The 23764-nt window shown below is 34.2% G+C and overlaps 1 protein-coding gene and 1 long non-coding RNA gene across 4 annotated transcripts; one reads left to right on the forward strand and one right to left on the reverse strand.

The window, feature by feature from the left end:
• Positions 1–973: 973 nt before the first annotated feature.
• LOC121121190 (protein groucho) lies at positions 974–6077 on the reverse strand. Its single transcript, XM_040716059.2, has 6 exons — positions 5376–6077; positions 4672–4908; positions 3382–4287; positions 2772–3323; positions 2605–2711; positions 974–2546 (listed from the first exon to the last, which is right to left on the reverse strand). The coding sequence occupies exons 1-6, from the start codon at positions 5409–5411 to the stop codon at positions 1565–1567; spliced, it is 2820 nt and encodes a 939-aa protein (XP_040571993.1). The 5' UTR covers positions 5412–6077; the 3' UTR covers positions 974–1564.
• An 889-nt stretch (positions 6078–6966) lies between these two features.
• Positions 6967–14691, forward strand: LOC121121815 (uncharacterized). Of its 3 annotated transcripts, none has more exons than XR_011781210.1 (5): positions 6967–7331; positions 7414–7552; positions 8037–8691; positions 13747–14004; positions 14079–14691. It is a non-coding gene; the product is annotated as an uncharacterized lncRNA (long non-coding RNA). The 3 variants fall into 3 exon arrangements; XR_005865580.2 differs by having other exon boundaries at positions 8409–8691; XR_005865582.2 differs by having other exon boundaries at positions 6973–7331; positions 8401–8691.
• Positions 14692–23764: the final 9073 nt, after the last annotated feature.

The following is a 23764-nucleotide window of genomic DNA, read 5'->3' on the forward strand; positions in this document are numbered from 1 at the left end:
ATATGAATATGTACCTGCACAATGAACGATCTTTCCATTAAAGGAGATAAATCCGCCGAGTGAAAACCTTGTTCATTGCCCTAGGAGTCGAGATCCCTCGATCTGACCATGACACACCTTCATTATCTACTGCCTTGCTATGAACTAATAAAATTCATTAGGATTTTTGATCAAGATAGTTGTCACACCAGATATGTATTTAATAGTGAGTCATTCCTTTATCAAATTGAATATTTCATAGATATTATTAATGATGTAATTTCTAATTTTGATTAGTAGAATTCTGTGGACCCCTTATTGCAACTTGTACAGGTTCTAACCCGTACATGGAGATTGTATATAAAGTAAAGCTTCTTGTACTCTTAAAAGAAAGGGAGTTGGTCTTAGAATTTTGTATTGAAACTCAAACTTTAGTATGTATAACAAGCATAAATGTTTAAAAAACTTGCAATCTAAAATATCCAAATAGAGCAAGTTAAGTTTCTCAGTTCAAACTCGTGTCAACGAAATGTAATCCAGTCAATTTAAATAAATCTCAATTTTATCTTCGTTAGAGAGCCACCCCATGATAAAACTAACCCTCCTGTGTGGCACATAATGAGGCTCTAATATTACGAAATACGCATAAAAACATCATTTGAATAGATCAAAAGGTCAACAATATCATCAACTAATGTCCTTTTTCTACAATGATATTATATTATATAAAAGAAAGGATTGCAACTGAGAACTACGAAGGAGGGGAAGAAAAAGAAGTGAGTTGTTCCTTTATAAATTTTTTATTGAATAATATAATAATATTTATATTAATAATAATCATGAAATAATATAACTTTTTGATAGTAGTGATTATAGTTGTATAATATTTAATATTGATAATAATAATATAGTATTTATCTCAACTTGGCGAAAAAACGAAATATATTATTATTGGAGTCGTACAAAATATGGCGCGTTCATTCATTCATCCTTATTTATTATTGTTTTTTTGTTTATTTAAAGAATAGTATTTTTTTCATAGGCACGAAAAAAAGGTCGTAGGAGCACAATTCATGAGAATACAATATAATATATATATGTGTAAACTTGGGAGGAGGGAGGGGGAGAGAGGGGTTTCAAAATATAATAGTAGTAAATGAGGAGGGGGAGGGGACATTTTTAAATAATAATAACAACAAGAGTTTGAGGAGAAAAAGGTCTTCTTCATTTTAATGTGTCTTTTTTTTTCGTCATTCGAATTCTGATTCAGTTATTGCTGTAATATACTATTAATATCATATATTGCTGATAAGAGTCTTACATGCTTTCTTTCTTGTTTGAATCTGCTTCTATATCAGAGCTTTATTATTCAGTCTTTATTATAGATACTATATATACTGCGACAAACACACGCATATCCTCCGTTATGAAGTTATCTCATCTTTTTGAAGTATAGGTATCTATCATCTTAGAGGGTATATATAAATATATATTGTATTATTGTTACTATTGATGATGATGATGATGATGGATTGAGATAGTAGTAAGGGGATGTGTAGCGGCGTGGTTATACTATTTATTTAGGTTAGTACATGACTTCGTAGACGGTGGCCTTCTTGTCCCCGGATCCCGTGACAATATATTTATCATCTGAGGAAATGTCACAGCTCAAAACTGATGAGGTTTCTTTAGAGACAAAAATGGATGCTCCATAAGGAGTTCTCCAAGCATTGAGCAGATTGTCCTTCCCCGTTGAGACAAACCATTTGCCGCAATTGGCAAATTTGAGGGAGAGAACACAGCTCTCATGGAGGTGGAGCTGATATTTGTCTGGCTTGGAGCAGTGGAGCACCTCTACGTTGGAGGACTCCATCCCAACGGCAAGCCAATCTTCGGTTGGACAATACCCTAAACAGAAGATCTGAGAATTGAAATCATGCTGTTGGAGTTGGCAGCCTTCACGGAGATCCCAGGAGCGAACTGTGTTGTCTAGCCCTCCTGTCCAGAGCTTGGTTCCATCTGCTGAAATATCGATGCAGGAGGCGCCGTCTGTGTGCCCTTGGAACTGCCGCACAAGGGTTTGATTATGGAGATCCCACACTGCTATGTTTCCATCGGAGCAACAGGAGAAACAGACCTTTGAGTCAGGGCTGATGGCAAGGGCGTAACAAGCAGGAGCACCAGAGGTGAGCTCTGCCTTTATTCGAGGAGTGGGAGCTGCCAGATCCCAAATGGAAAGTGTGCTGGCCTCTCCACCTACGACAAGTGTTCGACCGTCTGGGAGAAGCTTAATAGAACGGATGTAATTGTCCCGTTGAAGACAGTCCAGCTGTGAAATGGGGGGTTTGTTCCCAGACTGGGAAATGTCCCATACTTTGACACAGCCTTTACCGCCCGTGTACACATATTTTGTGGGATTGCTCATGGTCACAGCACAAACAACCTCTCCATGCTGAAGGGTATTGATTTGCCTTGCATGTCTTGGAATTCCAGAAGCTGTTAGCGCCTCAGGTGGGAACGTTACAGGCTGTAGCTGATTCTCAGCTCCAACGTGAAATGAATAGGCTCTATAATGAATAAGTAGGAGTTAGTTAGTTGAATATAGAAAGTAGTTGGTGGACTTACGGTTTTCCACTTGGACCATTAATCCCGTTAGCGGACATGCCATTAGGTGGCATGACTCCTGGAGGTAATCTATTGTTGGGATGGGGATCATGTGGAGGAACTCCAGGCTATAAAAAGAGAGAATTATACATCTAGAAGATGTGAATGGTAGAAGTACTAGAACTCACCATGGGAGGACGTGGTGGGAATACACCTGCGAGACCCGGAGGAGGAGCTCCGTTTTGATAAGGATATATCATATCCGCTCCAGGTGGCCTAGGAAAGCCTGGAGGATAATGCCCCAAGGGGCCTCCTTGTGGTAGAGCTGGATGAGGAGGTGGAGGCCCTGATATGGGTGGCGCACCAGGTGTTGGAGGTTTACCGTTAGCAGAAGAAGGTCTTTGTCCTCCATTCGGCGTAGATGGTTTGGATGATCCTGGAGTTCCTGGTTTTTCTCCAGAGGTTCCATTGGAAGAGGGTCCTCCTTCTTTGGGAGCTTTTAGATGTGAACTTGATCTAGAGGAAGAGGAGTGATTGGAGTGGGGTCTTCCATTTTCCCCTCCACTCTGTGCAGTCGAATTGGGAAGATTGGAGGAGGAGGATGCATCCGAGCTGTTGTTGTGTCGAGAGCGACCGTGCTCTCCGTTCATGCCACTCCCATTGGGGGGCCTTGGAGGATCATCTTCATTCCCAACATCAACAACCAGGTCTCCATCACTCTTGTCTCCTCCATCGGATTCCTAAGGGATGATAGTATTAGTACGAATGAGAGATTTTTTAATAAGAGATGAAACTCACAGGTCCAGACTTGCGATTGCTCTCTTCTAATTTGATTCGTTTACTATGCATTTCGTCGTTGGGTGTGGAGGATCGAAGATGTCCAGGAGGAGGAGGGCTTTGTCTGGCTGGAGATCGGGTTCTCTGAGATGCTGAGACTGATGCTGGAGATGCTGACGAAGAATTTTTCATTCTTTCTTCCATGGCAGAGAGTAAGGGTTTTTCGTCCCCACACCCCCCATGTCCGCCTCCTGAGAGAGATGCAGAATGACTACTACTGGATGCAGCCACAGCAGCTGCTGCAGCCGCTGCGGCAGCCGAACTAACTGCACCTCCTAATCCCGCTAGTCCACCCAATCCGCCTCCACCCCCTCTTTGTTGCATAAGTGCGTGTAGAGCGGATGCTCCAGAGGAGGTGGGAGGCATGCCAGGGTGTCCTGCCAGACTAAGAAGACCTGCAGCAGATGATGGAGGAAGTCCAGGAAGTCCTGGAATGCCAGGTAGACCCGGAGGCATTCCCCCAGGGGGACCAGGGAATCCAGGAGGCATACCAGGTATTCCTCCTCCTGGTCCACCAGCTGCGGCTTGCTGCATGACCGCATTGAGTTCTGCCATAGTAATTTGCTTAGCCCTATCCACAGCCATTGCCACTTGCTGCTGGTGCTCTCCAGATAGAAAGGGAAGAACTTGTCGTATGATGGCGTCTAGCCTCTTGCAGATCTCTGTTTGTTTGTGCATTTCCACATTCAGGCCATAGGACATTTCGTAGTACATGACATAGTGACGCTGCATCTCCGTTTTTTCTTGAGCAAGTTTTTCACATTCTAATTTCAACGAGTGGTATTGATTTTGAATAAAGTTGAACTCTTCCTTGATCCGTTCACACGTTTCACTTATGCCTAATTTGAGGGGTCCACCCGGTACACCCTAAAATAATCACAATAACGATTGTAATAATAACAATAATAAAAAGAAGAAGAGAATTAGGAGAGAAAAAGAAGAAGAAGAAGAAAAATAAAAAAACTTCAATTAACATTTTAAGTCATTAAAGAAAAGTAAAAAAAATAATGAAAAGAAGAAAAAGAGATAAGAATGAAATATATATATTATATGTGTGTGGATATATGTGTATATATCTACAAGGAGAAGAAGGATCGAAAAGAAGAAGAAGAAGAATTTGTTGTTGTTTTTATTCTTCTTCGTGTTGTTGTTGTTTTATTATTATTAATATGTATGTACATATACATAGTCAGATATACACACACATAGCCATAGAGATATATTCATAAAGAGAGAGAGAAAGAGACTCACTAGTGGGGAATTGATGGGAACTGAGGGAGTTCTTCGTTTGTTGGATGAAGAAGAGGAAGAAGAATAGAGCTTCTCTTGATTAGAGTTGAGATTGCATTGAGCAGCCATCAACTGGTCTGGGCGAGGCTGACCACCGGCTGATAGTCCTCCAAGAGTCACTGGTGGGAGATCCAATCGGGGCTGCATTCCTCCAAGAGGACCACCGGGGATCCCTGGAGGGGGAACACCACCTGGGAACTAAAAGAAAAGAAGGGAAAATAACACCATATTCATACTTCTTAGGTTAACTTATTCCCAGTCAAAAACATGTACAGAGCAATAAGGGGAGAAAAAGAGCCCAATAACGCCAATAATAAGAAGAAGAACAATAATACACCCCCCTATGTAGCAGCAGCTGCTGTTTCTCCGTCCCCTCAACATCTGTAGTAGTAGTAAAAAGCATTATTGAAATAATAATCCGTTCTTCTTCTTATAGAGAAGTAAAAAACTACTTTCAAAACCCAATGGCGGGAAATATAGTGCATATTTGCATCTCTATAGTACATCCTCTTAAATGAGTGAGAGGCCGCGATACAACATGAGGGTCACTATTTCACAATCCTCCTCACTTTGCATCAATATTAAAAAGATGATATTTCTATTCACTAAAGAAGATAATGTCCCCTGAAAACGATGCACACAAAATATATAAACAGCACTCTTACCGGATTCCCAGGATGACGATTCGGGCCCGGGAACATTTTCCTTAGTAGCTCCAAAATAATTCCTTACAATAGAGTCTCTTTTTAAATCACAAATATTTTGATAGTCTCCTCTTTTTCCGTTAGATTCTTAAATTACAACTACATATATGTAGCCTGGACTCTTCATGGCGGACTCATTGCCAAGAGTATATAGCTCATAAACTGAGACAGCCTCCGGGTACAACAGTCATGTAGTCATTAGATGATGGGATGTACGATCACTTTGTATTCAATGACACTACACAACACGGACGCGATCACCACTGCCAAAACAAGAGAAGGAGGCAAAGAAGAGAGAGAGAGAGAGAGATTCACAAAAACTCACTCAAAATATATATAAATAAATCCACAACACACAGCACCACAACAGCTTAGAGACGTGAATAATAAATAAAACGATATAAAGTGAAGTAAAATGAGATCACGGCTCACATTCGTCCCTCCTGTTCCCACTCACACATACGTCTCGTACTCAACTGAAGTTAAGATTTACGAAAGAAAAAAAACCTGAGGGCACGCTTTTTTCCTACTTGTTCCTACACTCTTGATAGAACGGTAAGCGCGTTCTCTTCTCCATTCTATAGTCCGGTTCGTTCTTCCACCTTGAACCGTTGTAGCAAGAGAGTTACTACCTCAACCGGGTAATGAGGGAGCTTGTCCAATACTAGGAGTCTTGGCAAGGAAGACAGCGAATCAAAAGGATTTCACTAAATAAAGGCTCCGCCTTTTACTCCACACCTCCACGTGGAGTAAGTAGTACTAGTTGTAGAAATAAGTAAAAGAAGACCCTCTCTTTTTTCCAAGGGAAGAATCTGGGGTGTTCTTATATATATAATATATATACACCTTTTTTTCGTCTTATTTTCCTTCCCCCTCCCCTCTCCCTGCTCCTACAGCAGGAGCAGCTACACAATCCCTTACTATAGTTTGAAAGGCTACAATTTTTTTGTCATATTTATGATATCTATTTGAGAAAGAAGAGAGGAGGAGACTTACTACCTTGGCACCCCTGCCTCTTTTATATATATATATATGTTTAAAATGGTGGATAATAAATAATGAGAAGAAGGGGATCTCTTCTTCTTCTTCGGGCACCCTATGGGTCTCTCCTCGCTCTGTCCAACAAATATATATTATAACTAGTATAAGAGGAATTCGTTTCGCTTATCTCTCTAAATCTTTTTATTTTTTCTTCTTCATCGTACATAGCTAGAGCTAGACGTTAAAATATGCCATAATAATAATAAAAGAGGAAGGGGGGATCATCAGGGTTGCCAGTTCCTCCCAAGGGACTTTGATTGTAGTAGATATTTAATTGAGAAAATCCATGGCTGAGCGGATGAATTGCCTTTTCTTCATATATATAGAAAATGGCGTAATGGATCTCTAGGGGTATGAGGATGATTGGATTTTTTGTCACTTCATTAGGAGCTTTAGCCAACTTTCTATGTATATAGCCAGATCCGCTAGGAAATATCCCATTGGCCATTCCCCTCCCTCCCTTCTCTTCCTTTTTTTCCCTCCCTTTTTTTGAATTGTGTTTCTATAATCAAGTCTTGACATCTGGGAATAATAGTAGTAATATATTATTCTCTTTGTTTCTAATCCCTTTTTGCACCCCTAGCTCTGCTGCTGCTGCTGCACCAGATCCAGCAGCCCCCTGCTATTCAGTCCAGAGTACATATTATTATAAATTTTTGTGCCTTCATCATCATGGGTCGTCGTCGTTGGAGCAAAGGGAGGATTATAACAATAATAAAAATACTGTAATTGGATCCACATCACGAATTCCCTATTATGTATATTTTTATGTTAGTACTCATGAACTACTTTTTTGAGTGCGCCCATTCTCTTCTTCTTCCCCTCCACTACTATTCATCAACTCTTCTTCCTGAGCAAACACTCCTGCACTCGCAGGTAAAGGCTCCTTTGTATCATTATTCAATTAATAACCATTAATTAGTGGACTCTTTCTTTTAATTTTTATTTTATTTTACAGAAGGAGGAGGAGAGAAGATGAAGAGCCGTGAAGGGATTATTATAGACGTATTAAAGATAGATCTTAAGTTGGAGCAATGACTGAACGACAAAGTTCCTAATCTTCATAGATAGACGACAGCACTATATTCATTTATATTGTTAGTTGGACTCATTTTTATTCACGTCATAAATTGTATCATAATTGAAGGGGACGCCATCTTGTTAAGGCTGACAAATTTCTTATAAATAAATTGATGAAGCTCCATCAAATGGCTTTATGAATATTAAAAACCAAATATCTACATCGAAAATCCCTTGAAATGACTAAATTTGTACAATTTTCCATTTGTTGATCGATGAAGAACGAAAAAAGTGGGCTAATATTGAATAATGCCCTACTCTCGCAAATTATTTATAGTTTAATTATCTATTCTATGAAAATAACATTGTATAACGATGTAATAACATATTTTTAATACCTAATTGGGTGGGATATACAAAAAAACTAGGCAATACAGCGATATATTTTTGATACGATAGTACAAGCTTTAAGTCCCATTATTTGAGAGTCCATACAAGGCAATAATTTACCATTTTTCTTAATATGAATGACTTTTATTCTGATAAAACTTGCTTGCTTAGGCCCCCAAAATGGATGTACATATATACATATGATATGATGATTGAAATGACGAATATGGAGTTCATCGTCATTCCTCTGATCTCTCAGCTTACCAACCGACTCTTTCTCTCTATAACCCACTGACTGAGTTTTATGTTATTCATAGAGGATTTTATTATTATTATTATAATAATATTACCATCATCTTTATTAGTATTCATTATCGTACTATAAGTTATTCAATAAGCACAACCATTAATGGTTATACCACCGAGTGGAAGAGGGAGAGAGAGAAAAAAAAAAAAAAAACTAAAAAGAAAAGATCTTCTGATATGTTCCTTATGTACATACTAATGTATACATCTATGTACATAATACTCATAGTCTCATAGATATACTGATGATGGAGAAGAAGTAGAAGATAATACATACATAGAAGGAGGGATTTGACCTTTTGGGTTGCCGTGAAGAAGCATAAGAAGGAGAAGATAAGAAGAAAGGGGAACTATTGGCTTGTATACTTAAATACAATATACATAAATATATGCGTAACTTTGGCATTTGTGGACTCGGTCTGTGATGGAAAAGAAAGACGAGAATCTGAGGGTCATAAATACCCTGTAATTTGTACACATCCTTTACCTCCTCCTCTTCATCTCAATGCAAATGTATCGTGTATGTATTTATATTTAATATATTATTGTCTCTTCTTCATGAATTAATGATAATGAACCCCTCTCAATTCTCACTACTTTTAATAGAGAGGAACAGTTTGACTCTCTTTTTTTTTTTGTATGTGAATATAGATGGGGATTTTTGAGCTCATTTGATAGTGATAATGATTTAACTCACGTGTGTTAAACTTATGTCCCCCTCCTCTTCCCATTTATATTGTATTAATATACATATTATGTCAACACAGAAGCAATCTCGAACAAAGTTTAAGAAATTCCCAATATATTGTTTTACTTCCTAAATACATATAAATGACCCATTATTTAATTGAATTGTTTTGTTCATTTAGGGACTTTACATTATAATTTGTGAGATACCTAAGAATTTTAGCTCTAATTTGAAGCCTTCATTTGATATATGAAACTTCGTTGAGTTCCGATATAGGCGCTTTCGAATATAATCGATTATATATTTTTTTCTATATAACTGATGGATAATTTTATCTATATTTAAGTGGCATTTGCAGCGGGTTTGAATGATTTATCAATCGAAAAAGATACGGTAATTAATTTCCAATTATAAATATAATCCAGCCTCACTTTTGGAAAAAAAATCATCTCAGTTTGTTTTTTTGTTGACGGGCCACATATATGTTGTGTGAATAGTTGTAACTTGTATAAATTCATTGTACAAGTTACACTTTATCTGCGTTATTTAATCACTACATCTGTCATTTTAATTACCAGCTATTATTCATTGATGTTATCATGACATTTTGATCTTTTAAAATTACTTATTTAGTATGTATTTGCGAGTAGTACTACAGTGAGCATTTGAATTTTCATGTGCCAAATTATCAATTAGTATTTTACGTATATAAAAGTCAAAATTTACTTTGTTAGTATATATCGACCATTAATGAAATCATCAATTATTGCATTATCCTTATCACAGGCACTTCTTTATTTAAAAAATTTCATATCATTTTAGCCTTGTAACTTGTACAATTTGCTTATATAAGTTAACCCATTTACTACCAAATTTAATATTTGAAATTTAATTTAATTATCTAAAAAATTAAATTTCCTGTGAATAATTATGTATTTTTGAAAAAAAAAAAAATCAGAAAAAATTATTTCTTGAGAACAATTGTGGATTTTTGAATTTTTTTTTCAAAAAATTAATTATTAATTGGATTTTTTTAAAAATAGTTTTTTTGGGAACAGCTGTGGATTTTTGAAAAATTTTAAACATCAAATTTTATATTTGAAATTTTTATTTTTTGGCACCGTCTATGGATTTTGGAAATTTTTAAATATCAAAGTGTATATTTGAGATTTTTTTCCCAAAAATATTCAATTTTTGAATTATTTTTTTCTAAAAATCTATCCCCCCTCTCCCCCTAGAAAAATATGATCCTGCGCACGCACCTGATAGCAAAATAGTACACCAAAGGTTGAGAGCCTAGAGTTGAAACGTTTGTCTGTATTAATAAAGCTCAGTATTTCTGTATGGATGTTTGTCGGTTTGCCATTTTCGAGTGTTACTACTTGATTAAAGGAATAACTATGTTGCAATGGACATGTGTAGCTAAAGCTTAGCTAGTCACATTAAAAAAATTAAAAAATGGGAGTATATTAAAAAAAATTATGAATTTGACATCAAATGAGGTTTAGCAACGAACATGCTAAGCGCGTCATATTAAAGAAAATAATAGAATATATATAAAAACTATATATATATTTTTAGTTGTAAATCCTTTGTAATTTGTAGCGTCCTAGTTTTTTTGTTATTGGCAACCTGAACAATGTTCTTTATTTAATTGTCTCAAGCTGTTATCATTATTCTTGCAGAAAGAACGACTAATTGTAGAGTAACCATGTGAAAGGCTAGTATAAAATAAAATAAGACTGAAAAACCTAAAAGAAGATTCATCGAGTTGCTTTAAAAATAAAAATGAACTTTAACATAGTTGCATACAATGCCGAATAAAAACAGTGATTCATAATAGGTTGGTGAAAAAGTAATTTCGTATTTTTCGCTTCATAAAAAGTGTTACAATCATGGGGTTTAAGCCAGTATTCCCCGTTCTGTTTGATAACAAGTTGCCAATGAGAATCAAACTTCATAAGGCTCTTCTCGTAGAAGCCCTTCCCCCTATTGGTGACAAACTTTGACAACCAATTTTCAGTGACCTCTATTGAGGGCAAATTTGTACCCCAAGCGCACTGTCCGTATACAGGGACAGGTGTTAGTCACTTGGTGCCAGGTTCGGACTGTAGGGTGGATGCATAAGAACTTCCCCTCTGGGCTTGCGGCGCGTCATTAAAGATGTGTAGTGACTGGCGCTGTCTTTATTATGTCTTGTTGTCTCCTATTCACCAATCTTGATCCCTTGTGTTTGCTCGCCAGCATCAAATGGTCGAGTTGTTAACAGTAGAAGGCAGAAGAACTGGGGGGAGATCGCTCGAACCACTGTTGTGCAACACGAACTGAAAGAGTATTGGTGCCGTATACATCGCAAATTTTCTGGATCGCTTTCGACGTGTTTTCCTTTTCTGTTCGTAAAAATGTAAATTATGGAGAATTTCTTCCTGTGAAACCTCCATACTCGAGGCATAATAATTCATAACTGAACCGGGGAATTTTAATACTGTCCAAGAACCGTTAGTAGTATACGCTCACACCTTCACAACGTCTTATCGTATGATTTGATTTGATCAATAATGAACAAGATATATTTAGGGCGGGAAATACGAAATTACTAAACTAATATTTACTGAAACTACCTCTGAAATGGCTTGATTTTTTTCGCAATTAATTTTGTTTTATATCTATTTAGGATGAGAGAAGTAGTGGTATACTTGGACAACAATATCTGATATTTGCAAATTTAATAATAGTTAATTTTATTGCCTACTATATGCAAGGATGAATGTATTTAGACATTAGGATCTACTATTGAGAGTTTTCATGTGACATCGGGATCTCAAGTGTTATCGGACATTTGTATATCTTATGTAATAAAAATATCAACTATGAGGTTAGACTAAGACTCAACTGAAAACGTTCTATATGTATTGAAATTTATGACATCCAGTTGACGGAGGGGGGAGAGGTGTTTATTGCGGAGTCCACTACATTGAGAACTGATCAACACAAAACGAAGGAATTTTAGCTTTATACTATAATTTTTTTTCGATTGGTATAATTTTTTGTGAGGAAATAGGGATTTAAAATATAACTAAGCCCCCCCACCCCCCCCCCCAATATAATCCTGTGGAAGCCATGATCAGTGGTCTTAAAGATAATCAATATATTTTTTTTTACAAATACATACAGGGGCGGGGGGATCTAAAAATTAAGAATTACTCCCAATCGGGGGCTCATGTCTTGGTTTCGACAAATACAGAGAGGAGGAGGGTAAAAATTGTATTTTTTTCTGGACGTATCTATAAACCCTTAGAGATAGATATATATATATATACTTGATACAAAATGAAAAAAGGTTTTTTATCTCTCTAGAATTTGATTGTTTATGCCTCCTCCATGATGGCCGACATCATATAAGTCGGAAGATCAATACTACATGATATAAATAGCCCTTAATCAGACAACACACACTATTTAAGACTGTTATATTATATTTTAATATACATAGTATTATTTGTAGTTACTCTCACCTGTTGTTACCTTATCTACTTGTCTAATCCCTTACACCAAATCCCGATCGCCCACTTCGTATAGTGTCACTATATAGATAGATACTTCCACTTTGTTGACACTACAATTAATATACTTAGAGGTGGGGGATTAGGGTATTATTTGAACTAAAAAAAACCAGAGACAGACAATAGTATGAAAATTATTCATACTCATTCAAAATATATATATATTTTTTTTTTTTTGCTAAATTTGACTTTACTGTTGTATCTTGATTTGATTAGTTATATAGCTTGGAGAAGAAGAAAAAAGTAAAATAGTGATGAAATAATTATAAAAATGAATGGTCAATGATTTCCAATACTATCAAGAGGAGCACAAGCTGCTCCCATCACGCAACCTGTTGCTGTGAAACACATCACTTTTAATATGAAGTTCCTGTAGGTAAACTTATATGAACTTTGTACAATTATAACAGTCTAGGAAAAGGGACCCTAAAAAGGTTGACCTTTTTCGAAAAAGATATAAAGAGCCTTTATTATTTTTGGGGAAAACGAAAAGTTCCATATATCTGATTGAGATGCAAGAGTAAAGTTCGAACCGATAATATAAAAACATAAAAAGTTGGCAAATATGTCATGCGGCAAAATTACCAGTCACGTTAAAGAAATGACCTGCTGATATGTTAAAAAAGAAAGCGAAAATTATCGTGGATCACCCTGACATTTCAAAGAATATTTAGCTGCAATCAGCTGTGAGATGAAGAAAATAAAGACAAATCCCATTCCGTATCTAGCAAGTGCACATGTCTTTGTTGATCCTCAATTCTACTCTTTGAGTCTAACAAGGACTTGTATTTTTAACTCTCCAACCAATCCTCAGTGTCACTTTCCATTATCTATGAGCTCAGTCACTTTATGCTTAGTTGTTCCCTCCTCAAAAATTAAATAATAATGATGAAAACTTTGTAAAATAAAATAAAAATACTGCCAACTAGAAAAAAATTGCGCACCCGTTCAGGTCATATTTTTTGCGACTATATGAATGCGTATTAAAAAAAAAACATACGATTATGCCACTTGAAGTATTCAAACAAATTCTTATGGGAAAAAACACATTATATACACATATCCAAATAGATCAGAAATGAGCAATCCACTCTTCTTTTTATTTATTTTTTATCTTGTAAAAATACTCCTCATTGTCGTATGTAGAAGCCGAATGATAAGACCGTATTTGACTTTTTTACGATGTTATAGGAATTTCCATTTCCTTAGTCCTCTCTAAGTAAGCTCATGTGTAATTATTACATTTTAGAAGAGTCCTTCTTTGATCTAACTATGTTTCATTATGTACATACACTTTAAAAAAACAAATTCTTTTCTTTTTCAGAATAATATGTATTCGGATTCCTTACACAACTTGTTGTCGACGTCGTTGGCATGTTGTCTTCCTCTAACTAGGTACCATGTTATGGTGTCAAAGGAGGGAGGGAAGAGTGTGAACTTTTGTTGCAACAAAATAACTTTAAGAGAGAGAAGAGAAGCAAATGGGAGACAAATTCCATGGAATAAATAGCTAGATAGATGACTTCATATTCTCATAACATAATACACACTTAATTGAATTATTCTATGCAGAACCAGAACAGTACTTATATATTTGGAGGTTGACTAGCAAAATGGCTGTGAGGAAGATCTCCTTGGGAACAAAAGATACTTTAGTAAACAAAATGCACACCTTTTTGTTTAGTATGTGCCATGGATGTCCAAATAAAAGGCAAACTGCGACATTAGTTTAAAAATTTGTGGAGAAACGATCAATTAATCCAATTTTAAGTTATTTATAATTATGGGAAAAAAATTGTTGGAACTTGATTTGCGGCATCGCTGTCTTCTCCACGATCCTTCCACAAGAACGAATTTTTCCTGGGGGGTCTTTTGATAAAATCTTTGACATAGTGTTTTTATTTTTTTATAATATAATTTTTAGACAAAAGACACGATTTGACAAATAATTTAAAAAAGTAAAAATTAACTTTTTTGAAATTTTTTTAGAGTTAAAGAGGTGTAGCCAACAACCCCCCCTCTACTCCACCCCGTAGATACAATCCTGAGAATTAGTATATAGTCTGCGAGTACTACTGTACTTGTGTTTTAATTATTCCCCTTTCTTTCAAGGAGCGATTTAAGACACTTTGTACTACTTATGAATATCAAATCTACTTAATAACACTTACTTATATGTTAGCTATTATTAATGTGGTTCGTTTAATCATATTTTTATTATTGTTCTCTTGTTAATTTGGTTAACAATATAAGTTTATTATGTTATTAATTATTACTATTTTTATTATTAAAAAAACTGTTTTTTATTATCTTTCTTTAGTCCTTTCAGTGATATAATTAACTAGATACATATATATATTCTCTTATGAAAGAATGAAAAACTTCTTATTTTGTTTGAAGCTCCTTTATATGTACATACATTTTAGTGTTGAGACTCTTTTTGGACCGATATTTCGGTTCAAATCCCAATCACAAACCCTAGACCAAAGTTTAATCTTTTTTCTTTTACTCTCAATCTATGGATCGAATTTCGCCCAATCCTGATTTATATATAGGTACAAAGTATATGGCTTATGCAACACATTTAACTTCGTAGGATCATGTTCTTCCCAATTTCGACACAAGTGACGACATCAATCTTTATTCATCTATAAAATTGTACTAGAAAAATTGCCATAGAGGAAAATGGCCCATATTTTGTTCAAACTTCATTATAAATTCGCTTCATATATCAATGTCTAAGCATATTTGTTTGTTCCATCCTCCAAGGGCGGACCTTCAAGTGTGAGTAATATTATTACAATACTATTTCCTCACAATTTTATAAATTCAATCCAGTCTAATAAGAAATGGAGCGAGAGGACTGATAAGGAGGGGGATAAATATCTTGGGGCCTCTTTAAATATGGTTGAATACCCTCCGCTCTCGGATTGACCCGTGGGTAGTGTGAGATTACTAAAAAGCACGGTCAGTCAATACATCCAAGGAACCCCTCTAATACCAAAAATTAGTTTAATCCCTCAGGTTGCGCGAGGTACTTGAGAGTATCCCTGGATCCTTAAAAACCCCTGGTACCCTCAAGTACCCAGCGCAACCTGATGTTTTAGAACTATTTTTTTTATATTAGGGGGGCTCTTTGGATGTGTTTGATGCTTTTTGATTAAAAATCATTTAAGCTATATCTATTTTAACTTTGTAAGACGTCATTGTACTTGAAAATACATATGATGTCATGTTATAAAAAATATATTTGTAAAATTAATCCAGACCGAAATCATTCGGTCCAACTACAAATAAATCCGTCTCAGACCGGTCTAGGATTTTCAGACTGAAAGCCACCCCTAATATATGTATATGAATATAAAAAATGTTAACTATTCTTTTAAAAGAAAAGGAATGGAGAAGAAGAAAACATTCCCCCCTCTTTTTCTTTTTTTGTAGCCATGTTATCTCAATTTTTTATACATTTATTTTTTTTGTCCTTGTCTATGATGTTAAAAAATATATAAGAAAAATGAAATATATATATATATGTACATTTAATAGGATATAAGTATATCTTAACCATACATAAAATAAAAAGACAGGAATTGTTTGAGTAATAATAATCTTTTATATTACTCCTATATATGTATATTTATGAATAAGAATAAATTTTCATTATTCTTCTTTTTATTATATTATATCTCTTTAGGGATCGTTTCAATAATGTGATGATTATTATGATAACGAAAATATCTGGTTAGAGAGAGAGGGAGAGAAACCTCTCTACATTAGACTGTCCCTTCTTTGAGCTAATGTTTCATATATTTATTGGTACTTGCAGGAATACACAGCATATGCTGTTATTAAGCTCTGATGAGCGCACAAAAGCCAGACGTACTCTGGTTTAATAATATCAGGGGCGTCTGCAGGGGGCGAGCTGGAGGGTATGTAGCCTCCTCCTTCACACAGAAAGGGTTTTTTGTTTCTTTACTAAAGATTTTAAAAAAGGTCATCTGAGCAAATTATGCAGCATAGCCAAAATTTAATATTTGAATTTATTTCTTGTGAATACCGTTCGATTTTTGAACTTTTTCCAAAAAATATATACTTATTGTGAATAGTAATGGTGTTTTTTTTCCAAAAACAATTTATTTCTTGTGAATACCTGTCGATTTTTGAAATTAATTTTTGAAAAATTTAATTTTCTTGTGAATGGGTATGAATTTTTGAATTTTTTTCCGAAAAAATTAACTTTTTGTGAATACCAAGGGGTTTTTGTATTTTTTTTTTTCAATAAAAAATTATTTTCATTGAATAATTAAGGTATTTGGAAAAATTTCGCAAACAGCTGTACATTTTTGAAATTTTTTCAAAAAAATTAAATTTTATAAATTGAAATTTTAAATATGAAAATTTTTCGGTAAAAATATCAAATATTAAATTTTTTTTTTTAAATTCAGTATTTATTTTTTGGTCAGAAGTTAATCTAGTCACAACTGAATACTGTACGGATTCGTTAAAAAATGGTTTGTCCTTTTGATTTTTTAGCGCCAATCTGATAACCTTAACTTGGAGGGGGGCTAAACTTAAAACCTTATAGAACCAAATAATATGCCAATTTATGTGGTTTTAAGCTCTGATAAAAGAGGAAGGAGAAAAGGATATAAACAAGTACATTTGCTCTAATGCTCCGATGTCGATCCCCATTTCTATTCTGGGCCTTAAAAGGACTTAAAATTATAATCCCGCAATCAATATTCAGGTCTTTTATGAGCAAAAACAAATATTCAATCAGGCTTTGAATATAATTGAATCTATTTTAAGAAAGGATATCCACTCTCAGAAATTAAATAATAATGACAACTGCTAAGGAAAAAACCGGGTTTTCACCTCTGCTATTCATTCTCAAAATCGGAGACAACTTTAACCGGTATCGTGTCACTCAAAACGGGGGCACTTTCATTTTACTCTAAGTGGCCACATGTTTTATGAATTATGTCCCCCTACTGAGTTATCACGACCTTGTCTTCGTCAGAGTTATTCTCTCTGACCATCAATGTATTACTAATAATAGTCTACCCATTAGTAGGTATGGTGTATATAGTTGTAGTGAAGATAATATGTATTTCCACAATAGTTACACAATGGAGAGAGAAGGAAATAAATATCATTATATCTATATACATTTATACAGAATTTCTTAAGTATCTACTTTGTACATACCTCCATTTTGATGATAATATATACCCTTGTACAATGTACATTAAGCTGTCCCCTTTTTGAGCGAATACCCCCCATAAAAATACTTTTTCTACAGATGACTATACAAAAATTGACTGGCAAAGTTTGGAGCCTCTTAGATCGGTCCTTTTAATTTTTTTAAATAATATTTTTGGGTGTAAAATGGGCATTTTTAGTCCTCTTGTATTACCGTCTTAAATATGATGCTATGTAGGTTTGTGTTCGTTCTTTTTTATGACTGACGTTCCGTCCAGCTCAGTTCGGCAATTTAGTTCTAAAGCAGATAAAGAATAGTTCTTGATGACGTCGCTCAAATTTATTTCTTCTTTTCATCAGTTCTAGTACTGACAGTCGGACGGTCTTAAGGACTGAACCTAATATATATAGACCGGCACAATCCTAATGCAATAAGTAGAAAAACATTGGGATCTAAGATGTCCTAAATAATAATTTGCGGTGTCTCTATGTCATCAAAGGCTAGTGGTAGTACACGGGATTGAACATCGTTATTAGGAGTCCACGAAAAGACAAGCTTTACTTCAATAAAGTAGAAGATAAGTCCCTAAGAAGTCCTAGAGGTGGGTTCACTAAAGTCCTTGGGCACTCATTCAGCACCAATATTTTCTCCCTTTTTATTATTATTACTGCACTGCACTTCACTTCATTTTTTTTTTAAATTTACTACATTAGGATAATAATTATAAAAAAAGGATGAAGAAATGCGTGCTAAATTGTGCGTAAGCACTTCAGTGATCCCACCTTTAGCTTTAACTTTCTGTTTTTCTTGAGCACACTTACACTTAATTACTCAATGCTTAGCCGATCTCTCCACTAGAATAAAAGAATAATTATTACAATTTAAGTATGAAAAACAACATTGTTCAAGTGACCAACGACAACAAAACCGCACGCTAAAAAATGCTTGGAATTTACAACCCTGAATATATGTGCCCCCCTTTTCTTTTTTAATAGGAGGCGATGAGTGTAGACACATTTGTTGATAAAATTGCATCTAATGTCACATTCATTTGAATATGACTTTTCCTTATGCTATGGAGTTGTAAAAAATATGAGTTGACCCCAACGCCGGCGAGGTTTTATTCATTTTTACATGCCGGTTTGATACAACTCAATACATAAATACTCTCTTTTCTTTTTTAATATCATGTACACGTTCGATTGTATTGTTATTTCTTAAATCAGGGATCTGCGTAGTTCTAAAATACACTCAAAAATGATTAATTTAGATAACGTGGTTGAAGTAAAAGTTGTTAAAATAGAATGGAAAATAATTATCCTTGATGAAACAGGGAAATTACAAATCATTGAGTACCTATTAGATCCTTTAAATTATTGAAATCAAGGTGCACAAAAGATAGTCGATTTAAGGAGTCCAATATGTCCTCAATAAACGATTTGCGGTATCCCTGTTTTATCAAAGATAACATAGAAGAATGTAGTCCTAAGTAGTTGAAGTTATAATCATTGTTGAACAAAAAAGAGTCAAAAATTTCTTGTCTATTATGTTCCATAATTATTAAACATATAAGCGACCCCTTAAATTGTCCATTTTTAGGCTTCTCGTCCTCCTGTCCCAAATATGATGCTATGAGTAAAAAAAAAAGGATAAATATAATTTAATATTAGAATGACGATGGTATCATTTTTGACACCATTTTGAGTTGGGGTAAAATATTACTTAATGTTCTAATCCTAACCTTCCATTTTTTTAATTTTTTTTTGTATTTTATTCAGCGTGAAAACACGAAGTCTAACCAATGTTTCGGTTTATATTACCTCAGCGAACGGTGGAATCATTTTTGCAAAATAATATATTGCATTAAAGTTAAATCCCTCCTAAATTAATTCTTGTTGTCTAATTTTTTGAACAGAAAAGGTGTTTTGTAGTCACAATTTTGTAATTCTATGTATTCAAATGTTGTCTCCCTTAAAAAATTTGAAGGGGTCAAATTCTTCTGAGTATTTTTTCTTCAAATTTGTCTTCCTAATACAAAACAGCATGTTACTGTCAAATTTTTTACAATTTACATTTAATTTGTCTTGCTTAAAAAAATGTTCTCTCTCAATTTTGTCTTTGCTCACTTTTCTTAAATTTATTTGTCAAATTTGTCATTTAACAAAAAAATTATCTCAAAAAGTCTTCAAAGAAACATCTTAGTCACGGAGTATTTGTCCTGAGTTATTGCCTTCTTATCATTTATATAAGAAGAGTTGAAATAATTTTTTATTAATATGTTATGTTACGGGACTAATAAAACGTCATTTCCGTCAATTAATTAGGTAATTAAATGAAGCGCGTAAGAATTTAAATACATGATATTTAAGGTATCTTTCTAGAATAGTTACTTTTAAAGTAGAGTATTGTATATATGTTGCGGAGAAGTTGTAATTTCTTCGTCTTGAAATCCATTATTTAATGGCAATGTTGGTCATTCTAATTAGAAACTATTAATTTATTGCTATCATTTCATTTTGATTCATTAAAACTACAGGGTTATTATATATTGTTGAGTCATATAACTATGGGCAGTTGAACTTTATACGATGCCACAGAGTACTTATATTTTAGTCATTTGTATAAAAATAGTCAAAAATGAGACTTCTGATATATGTATCAGCCATATAATATTTAATTATTGCATTAACCTTATATCAAGGTGTGTTATGTCGGTACTTATATAGCCGGTCGAGTCGTAGGAACTGTCCTGTCAGTACTACAAGTGATGAAAAAAAAGAAGAAATAAAGTTAAGTGACATCATCAAGGACCGAGCTTAATCACCTTTATTGTATCCTGGGACCAAACATCCTAAAAGAAACTGAAGGAAAGACCCAAAATCAGTTGGTAATTGACCAATTCTTTCCAATTATGGGACTTTTATATAATCATTGTTGAAAATTCTCCCGATTTAACAAGAGGTAATTCTAATTTGGTCAATCAACAATATAAGGATAAAGTTAGACTTCATTCTGATCAATCACAGTATTTATTTAAATATATAAGCATAGAGATAACATTGTATTCAATTTGGCCGCCGTCACCTGCCAGCCAAACCTAATGATATTTCGGTCAACATTTTTGTGTCAACATCGTGTTATAAGTTTTGGGAGTGAATTGAACCGGACCGAGATGGAACTGGACGGGATTTCAGTATTATATCCTACATATGGACCGACTCATCCCAAGTACTGTAAATCCTCTTCATTTACAATTAGTCATCTCATTCTTGAGTTGCAACTTGAACACAACATATACAAATGTATGCATACTGCCAAGGGAGATACATCCACCCCCTATGATGTTTGTAATATGATTAAATTTCTGTGAGTTGTTCGTTCAGGGATGCTTTCTTTTTAGTTCATGGGGAGGGAGAGGAGGGGGAGGGGAAGGGACAAATCGACATTATTATTATTTCTGAATTAGTTCCCTTTTAACCCAGTACATACATTAGTGTTGGGTTTCGGTTTGAAAATCCTAGAACGAGCCAAGACAGGCTTTGATTATTAATGGGTCAAACTAATTTGTTCACAAAACAAAATTATATCGATAAATCATTTCTGATGACGTCAGTTGTGTTTCAAAATGTTGAACATGGACCTGCAATGACGTCATATAATGTGATGGGCAAATCATATTTGCCCAACTTATAAATCAGGAGTGGTGAGATAATTTGTCCGTTAATTGAGAGCGAAAAAGTTTGTCAATGGTTTTGAAAACGATTAAATGATGGTGGAAGATGGCTGTCCGGATGGAAATATTAGTCTAGAAAAAATCACTTATAGCGAGCCGGAAAAAGGTTAGACCGAGTCTCAACTCGATGTAGTATAAATGAAAGAAGTCTTATGGGTATTCAAATATATATATATGTTGATTCGTAATCCTCTTATAATTTCCAACCATTTCAAAAGCCAACGCTCAGCTGCTGTTCTTTACTAACAACAAATTAGATATAATTTTTTTTACGTATATCTATGGCTTTCCCAACTAGAGTATGCCAAATTGCCCCTAGCCTACGTTTTGACTTCAAACACTAATATCTCACAGAACAATAAACGGATTATTAACATATAGCTCTTAAATTTACCATACATAATTATTTGTCATAAAATCAAATGCGTTTGAGAATGTATGCTAATATTTGTTTAAAAAAAAAGTCGGTCTTGGATCGTGTCTCAGCACTAATACATCCATATATTATACTAAAAGCGAGGGGACTCTCAGATATCATCTTCTCCCCTCTAATGCTTCTTCATCTGATGATGCACCCCCCATCATAATTATAGCAACCAAAGTCCCCTTCCTCCTCATCTTATTTATCTTCTTCATGCAAGAAGGGATGTTGTACGTGTTCCTCGTTTGTTCGTTCCCCCAACAACTCATCCATATGCTGTTATTCTTCATATTTCGTTGTTATCTATAGAAATGACCATACTCATTTGGAAAAGTAACATTTGCACTTATAAGTAATTGTTTCTTATGGAACAATCACTAACCGCGTCCTTACCTGTAGTGCATCACGCTACCTTTCCTCCCAAAAGAAATGGAAAAAAGGACCAAAATCATTTGGTAGTTGGCCAAATAATTCAATCACACCAACTCCTATATTATTTTTTCATCATTTTTAAAATAATAAATTATATATTGTTAAATCTACTTAGTATTTTATTCGATACTGTATTATAATATTGCTTCGTAATATTTGATTAAAAGAGTGGTTAATCATGATGGCCAAAATATTTCTATATATATTTGAAATAATAAAATGGTATATATATATATTCTACTATAAAAAACGAGGGATCAACAAGAAATTGTATTACTGTTCTTTTGGAAAATGAACATAATTATAGAATAACCCATTACTTTGTGTATTTATCAAAAAGAATAAATTATGAAATAGGCATGACATATCAAGGGGCAAGAGGGAATCGATAGCTGACAACGAAATACATTGAGTATTTTTTCTGTTACCCAAGTAACGCCTTGCTGAATAGTATACCAAGATGGCATAAATCACGTCATGGGGAACAGAGGATAAAAGTAACCCTTTGCCTTTTTTGTAGAATTAAAAAATATGGATAGTAACTTTAGACGATAATAAAGACTGTTTTAGTGCAAACAACAAATTTTGCACACTAAGAAATGTTGAAGATTTACAACTGTACCTATAACTATAGCTGTGATATATATGTCCTTAGACGAGTGCGTGTCTTTTCGTAGGTGCAACCTAAACATGCTTATTTTTTCATTCTTGAGGAGAGAAAATCTAAGTATAAAGTCTATGTATAAAATTGCAAAATGATCGTCCTTCTTCTTTTTCCGAATAAGATTGAATAAGGTCATTTTAGAAATGACAAGACAAGAATGTTTTTATTAAAGTTCATTTTAAAAAAACAAAAACATTTTATTCTTTAAAAAGATGTTATTTGATAAATATAGTGAAAATATTTTTGTTTTGTCTTCTTAAGAAAAGGGTTACAAAATGGCCATAAATTATATTGCCTATTTTTTGGGTGAAGGAGGGGTGATGGTGGTATTGAGGGGAATTCTTGTGGTCAAAATTGTCGTACAGACAAACATTTTTGTCCAAAAATGAAATAACTTTTTTGACACAATTTGAAATGAGCAAAAATCACTCGTCATTTTTTTAAAATTACACTTATCTTAATAAAGTTTTTGTCAAAAAGCCCATCGCCAACCAAAGAAAAATTATATTAACGGCCCTGTCTTATATAATGGGCCTTCCATTGTACAAAAAATTATGAAAAAAAAAAAATTATTTATATGTATATAATCCTGCGGACGCCCCTTATCCTACAAAATGTGCAACCCTACTTGTACGAAATGAATAAATGGGAGAGCTTTGATTGATGTAATTAGTAATAGTATGTCTCTCATCAAAGGATTTTTCTAATAAAATAATGATAAATAGTTTAAATACACAAATTACAAAGTATATAAGTATTTATGTGTTTGAACATAATAATTATTCCATTAGACAGATAGAGAGAAAAAAAAATAATAAAAAAAAAAAAGATCAGTCAGGCTATAAATAATTCTTGAGAGAGAATATTTACACAATATATGTTATATTAT

This window comes from Lepeophtheirus salmonis, chromosome 7 (genome assembly GCF_016086655.4).
Source record: "Lepeophtheirus salmonis chromosome 7, UVic_Lsal_1.4, whole genome shotgun sequence".
In the NCBI taxonomy this organism is placed as follows: domain Eukaryota; kingdom Metazoa; phylum Arthropoda; class Copepoda; order Siphonostomatoida; family Caligidae; genus Lepeophtheirus; species Lepeophtheirus salmonis.

Bases quoted from the DNA above. Each gene is read 5' to 3' on its own strand.
- LOC121121190 (XM_040716059.2), bottom strand. From the start codon at position 5,411: ATGTTCCCGGGCCCGAATCGTCATCCTGGGAATCCG. The intron at 4,288-4,671 runs GTGAGTCTCTTT...TGATTATTTTAG, and splicing joins TTCCCATCAATTCCCCACTA to GGTGTACCGGGTGGACCCCT. The intron at 3,324-3,381 runs GTGAGTTTCATC...ATCATCCCTTAG, and splicing joins GCAATCGCAAGTCTGGACCT to GAATCCGATGGAGGAGACAA.